We start from the raw sequence: 5,744 nt of genomic DNA, 5'->3' as shown, positions 1-5,744 counted from the left end.
GCAAAATAAATAAATAGTTAAAACAATCTTAAAAATGTTCCGTCATGCAACAATCCCTGCAGCTTTAATGAAAAAAAAACATCTCTAAATGTAATTTTGGCAGCAGCATTAACAGATGAGAGCAGAGCAGAACGTCCGTTATGTGGAATCTTATCGACCTCCGTGCTTCCCCTCCTGTGTTAGCATCAATATGCTGCTTACAGGCAGGAACTTTGCATAATCTGTAGTCACAACGGCACGACAATGTGCCGGACATATTTCCACACCGGCGCGTGACGAAGGCGACGGATGCAGCGATGGACTTCTAAAAAGCAGAGCCAACAAGTACCAGAAGAAAGTCAAAAGATTCAGCAGTAGAACGTGTCACTTTGGGGGATTCCAATTTAATGGACACTCAAAGAAAAAAAAAACAACAACAACCAGGAAAACATACATACAGCGAGAATGGCAAATCTAAAAGCAAAGCACTCAATTTGCAGAGGAAATGCAGATCATTACAGTCGTAGAAACGTAGGATGTGTCGGGTAAGTTTGACTCCATGGCGACAGAGTCAATCAGTTTGTAATGCAGACAGTTGAAGTTTCCTCAATGCTTCCACATGAAGTCTAAACAGAAATTAACTTACAAAGATCACAGGGAAATGTTAGCTGAATAAAGTATTGCCCCTCGTTCCCAAAAGCAACATTTGGATAAATTGTGTAACTGCGTCGAGCCCCGGGGTGTCGCCTTTAAAGGTTCTGTGTTTCACCTGGATCAATAGAACAGGCCGAATGGTGTGAGAACTGCTTCTTTACAGTCTGAGGAACGTCCTCCTAGGAGTTGGGCAAAGAGCTCCCTCTGGTGGGCAGTCTGTGCATCAGTTTCTTTTCAGACCAAACAACAAATCGCTGCTGCTCCTCAGTTTTTCCCCACACGGATGTTGGGGTTAAGAAGAGGATCTAGGTTTGGGTCTGAGCCGGCCGAGGCGCGTCCGAGTTTCGCCATGATGATGATCAACGTGAAGAATCCCAGAACTCCCACCAAGAGGAGCATGAAGACCCGCTGCTTCCAGGACAGAGCCGTCTTCTTTCCTCCGGTACGATTTCTGGAAAGAATGCATGAAATAAGACAAAACTGGAGCAAACAAAATCCTCATTTGTTGTATTCTCTAGTCTCACTGCACCACGGCGGAGTTTCGAAGGACTGACTTTAAAATTCGTGCGAACCAGCCGAGCGCCGGTCGCCGCCGGTACTTGTCGTCGTCAAAGTCGATCTGCGTGACAGAGCTGTGAACGTCCCGTGTGTCGTAGACCTTTCTTGGCGATGACGCTGGAGAACAACAACATGCATGTGTTGGTAAAGTCACAGAAGCCGGAAACAAAAGGCTTTCTGGGGATCTACCTGTGTGTATTGTGATAGTGTCACTGGTGGAAGCAGCAGGAAAGTTGACCACAGAATGCTCTGGCATATTCGTATTCCCGTTTTTATGAAGTCCGCCGACATTTTCTTGTGTGGGAGGTGAGGCAGCAGGCGGGCTGAGGCTAGTGTTATAGGAGTGACTGGAATAAACGCCACTTTTTTCTTGTCCTGTGAGAAAAAAAACAAAACAATTTGACTCATAAGTCACTAAGGCAGAACCTTAAAAAAGTATCCAAATTTTGTGAGATTACAACTACAAACTGAAATGAACAAACAGATCTGCAACTCCTGAAGATTTTTAAATAGAGTTAGGTCTGGACTTTGACTGGGCCATCCCTAAGTCAATCCAGCGTAGCGCTGGCTGGATGTTTAGAGTATTCAGGCTGATGGGAGGCAAACTCACTCTAAAGATTTTATGAAGCCTCATTGTGACAGCTATGTGATGAAGTTCAAGGGGAAGGAATGGTTTTCTGATGCCCTGTGTGTCCAAACAATTGACTCACCATCAAATGTTGACCAGTCTGTGTAGTCAGAAACATCAGCTGTCGTTTCTTCAAGAACCCCAACGGGCTCTTCAATCTGCCAGGGGAAAGGATTTCATTATCACACATGAATACAGAGAGAGAGAGAGAGAGAGAGACAGAGAAAGAGAGAGAGAGAGAGAGAGAGACAGAGAGAGAGAGAGAGAGAGAGAGAGAGAGAGAGAGAGGAAAAGAAAACAAGAGAAAAGAAAACACAAAAGAAAGAAAACGAAAAAATAAGAACACATGGAAACAAAAGAAAACAAAGAATGAAAAAACAAGAAAACAGCACAAGGAAGAAAAGAACACTAGAAAGAAGGAAAGTAAAAAAAAGAAGAAGGACAAGAAAGAACACTACAGAGAAGGTAAGAAAGAAAAATAAAACAAGAAATAAAGAAAGAGAGAAAACACAGAAAACAAGAAAAAAACAAGAAGGAAAGAAACATCAACAGGTCGTTACCAACGGCAACCCTAAACCAGCTCGAGCCCAGTTAACGGATGAGAGCTGCTCTCTCAGCACATCAGCCACTGGGCTGGCCAGATTAGAGGGTGGGAACACTGGGCCCTGACAGGAGGGGCACTGGTACCCCGCTGGCGCCGTGTGGAGCGGTAGCCGAGATGCCAAGTTGTTCAGACACGCCCAGTGGAAAACATCTACGGGTCGACAAAAAGACATGCTGGGTTGTCGACCGCTTCTGCTGCTTTGGGTTTATAAAGATCCAACGACACAAAAAGAGTTCATCTCACCATAGCAGATCAGTCTGACTGTGTCGTGTGTGGTCAGCGGATTATTGCACAGAGCACAGTTCGGGTTGTAATCGCTGTCCTGAAGCCACTGCAGATAAGACTGGACGATGCACTGAGGAGCAGCAGGCGGAAGCGCAGGATGTCAATGCAAACGTTGAATAAACAAACATAAGACAGAGACGGCTCTGTCTCTGCACCCCCCAGCATTTACCTTGTTGTGGTTGGAAACAAGGCAATGTTCACACACGTTCACACGATGCTCGAAGCAGAACAGGTTGGTCACCTTCCTCTTCGGACACTTGCACAGACCCATAGTCGCATGCGCTGCGTTGGGGAAAAATAAACAATGCGGATCTGCTGCTGCTTTTGTTGCAGGACAACCAGAAAAAAAAAAAAAAGAAAAAGAAAGAAAAAAAGGATTTTTGTCAATAATATCCGAGCGGATCAAACATGGAATAGGGAATAATAATAAGAAGAAAAACATTTCCCCAATAGCTTATTTTTCTTTTCTATACTTATTCAGACTTCATGTGGAATATAAATAGGTTTTCTACACATTTTCAGAATCATCAGGAATAGTGCCGGGCAATAAAACAATTCCAATAATTTAGAGAGAAATGTTAATAAGACTTATAGAGGCAAGTTTCATAAAATTGCCCTTCAAAAAATATCATCAGAATGGAAATTATCGAGCTTGAATTAATTTATCATGTGATGAGTTGCTTATTGCGATAAGTTTAATAAGAGAAGAGATTACAACAATATGTGGAATTAATATTTAATCTGTATTAATTAAAGAAATCCTGCAGGTCTTAAAGAAATTCTGTCTTTAATTCTTAACAATTTCTGTAAAAAAAACAACAACACACTGTTATTGAGAATGTTTAAACACTCAATGATATTCAACCATCTGACTCAAAATATGTTTCCAAAACAAAAGGACGTGGCCTCCAACTTTTTAAATTCTGCATCTGTAGAGTGTCTGCTAAGTCCTTTTATTGAGGTCTATAAAAACCGATTGCATCTTCGAAGAATGACACCTGATAATACATAAAGTAAATACATAAAGTGTTTACTTTATGCAAAGTAAACACTTTATGTAAACGTGTCAGATTGCGTATTGAAACGCAGCAGATTTTTTAAAAATACATTTTTAAATTGAAACCATGTCTTGGTTCATACAGACATATTTATTGAGATAATGTTTCCCTGTCCATAGCACATAGCTCCACGTAGGAGCCCCATTCATGACCATTTTATAAATTATAAAAATCGAAACATCTGCCTAAATAGGAGCGGTGTCTTGTCTTTCATGTTTCCACCATGACATCTATGAACTTAAAAACACTCTTGGTCCTGCTTTAATTAGCCTTTACCCTAAAAATTGATCTGTTTCATCAAAGATGATCATCTGTAGACAAATGCAGATTTATTGTAATGACCCGTTAACAACCCCATGAGTGAATGTAAACTATCCCTCTGAAACAAAGCAGCTGTGAAAACCTGACCAGCAAGAGTTTCTAGCTTATCAATGGATATCGTATTTTTTTATGACACCTAGATCACAGTGAAACAGACGCGATGATCCAACATAAGTTTTTTATGTCAAACTTTCCCAGAATCAAATTTCGAGAGTTCTCGATCTTATTTAAAGTAATATTAATGTTCTAATGAAAATTCTTAACTATTTAATTAAGACAAGTCAGTGGAAAGGCTTTTAAAACAGAGCCTGCAAAACCACAAACTGTAAGAAAATGGAAGGATGGATGTACTATTTAGAAAATGGGACAGTTTAATGTTTATTACCCAAAGTTCAAAGGTTTCTCAGGTAATTAAAAACCTACAGTTAATAAACTACAATTTAGTAATTTTGCAGCTGATTGTGGTCCCTAATGTCTCGTTTTCTTGTTTATATATGACGTAATCACGCTGTAAACGTGACAAGCTGAAGATGGGGGATGTTAAAGGAAGAATATTGATAAGAGCACCCAAAACATATCTTACTTCCAGCCCAAAAACCACGCAGTAACCAAAGTTCAACCTCACGACCAGCTATAACAAACTCTAAGACTTTTGAATAAACTGACCATTTAAAAAGCATATTTACATATTAGTACCACATTTTTTCAGCAAGAAAAAAAGAACATCTTCTGACAGCTTCACTCCCACATTTACGACTCTCACATTGGTTAGCTGCTAGCTCGGCGAGCTAATCCAGCTAGCTGCAGGAGCTAAGGAAGTAACAGAGTAAAAACTCACCTTGTTAGCTGTCACGGTGACATTAAAGAAGAGTCGTTTGTTTTAAGTACTGCTACAACGCTGTCATTTAAGGTGTCTCCCTAAATTCCCAATGAAAGTTGCCACAGAGGATGTCATCATAAACCTGAGCTGTCTGCTTCCTCTATGTGTTTATGTGCCACGTCTCTTCCGGACTTCTACTTCCTGCTCGTGGGTTTTTATTGGTGGCCTCACCAACACATGCTGCCACCTACCGAGCCGGCGGAGAGAGTCACGTAATGTTATATTTGGCAAATTTCATATTCACAAATGTAAATTTTCACCATCTTCACCTTTTTTTTTCACCTTTTTTTTCACAGTTTTGGTTAAGGAAACCGAACTTCATTTATCCACTATTTCCAAGAGTATGAACAAAAAAGCTGTAAACATATGAATGTTGTAGATCTCTGAATATTTTTAATTTGTCATGTCTGTAATATCTGCTCTCTGTTCTTTTTGTTTTTCATACCAATGCATTTACTGTTGAAACCTACACCCCTGGCATACTTTGTAATATTTTGTGTTCTGTTTCTTTGTTTTTCTTTGTATTTGTAAACAAAAATGTTCATTAAAAAAAAAGTTTGTAAATTAAAGTCACAATCCAATGTGTAACAATTTGTCAAGTTAATATTCATCTACGTGGTCATACAAATGTGACATTAAATCTAATTGGTTGACCTGCACAGCAATATAAATCCAACCAATCACCTTTTTTTATTGCCTAGCCTCTTGTATTGATTGGTATTTAATACTTGAGGTTGGCAGGTAAAATAAAGAAAACTATGGGATTTTGCTGGTGAA

General features: G+C 39.9%; 1 protein-coding gene across 3 annotated transcripts; it reads right to left on the bottom strand.

The window, feature by feature from the left end:
• Positions 1–363: 363 nt before the first annotated feature.
• zfpl1 (zinc finger protein-like 1) lies at positions 364–5,112 on the bottom strand. 3 transcript variants are annotated; one of them, XM_007545859.2, is made up of 8 exons: positions 4,926–5,112; positions 2,878–3,029; positions 2,667–2,778; positions 2,380–2,573; positions 1,902–1,977; positions 1,381–1,566; positions 1,188–1,308; positions 364–1,084 (listed from the first exon to the last, which is right to left on the bottom strand). In XM_007545859.2, exons 2-8 carry the CDS (start codon positions 2,977–2,979, stop codon positions 898–900), a joined length of 978 nt encoding a protein of 325 aa, XP_007545921.1. In that variant the 5' UTR covers positions 2,980–3,029; positions 4,926–5,112; the 3' UTR covers positions 364–897. The 3 variants fall into 3 exon arrangements, with proteins under 3 accessions (XP_007545921.1, XP_007545919.1, XP_007545920.1); XM_007545857.2 differs by having other exon boundaries at positions 2,878–3,026; XM_007545858.2 differs by having other exon boundaries at positions 2,878–2,990; positions 4,926–5,111.
• Positions 5,113–5,744: the final 632 nt, after the last annotated feature.

Source organism: Poecilia formosa, unplaced genomic scaffold (genome assembly GCF_000485575.1).
Source record: "Poecilia formosa unplaced genomic scaffold, Poecilia_formosa-5.1.2 Scaffold14, whole genome shotgun sequence".
NCBI lineage: Eukaryota > Metazoa > Chordata > Actinopteri > Cyprinodontiformes > Poeciliidae > Poecilia > Poecilia formosa.
This window is presented reverse-complemented; position numbering and strand designations above follow the sequence as displayed.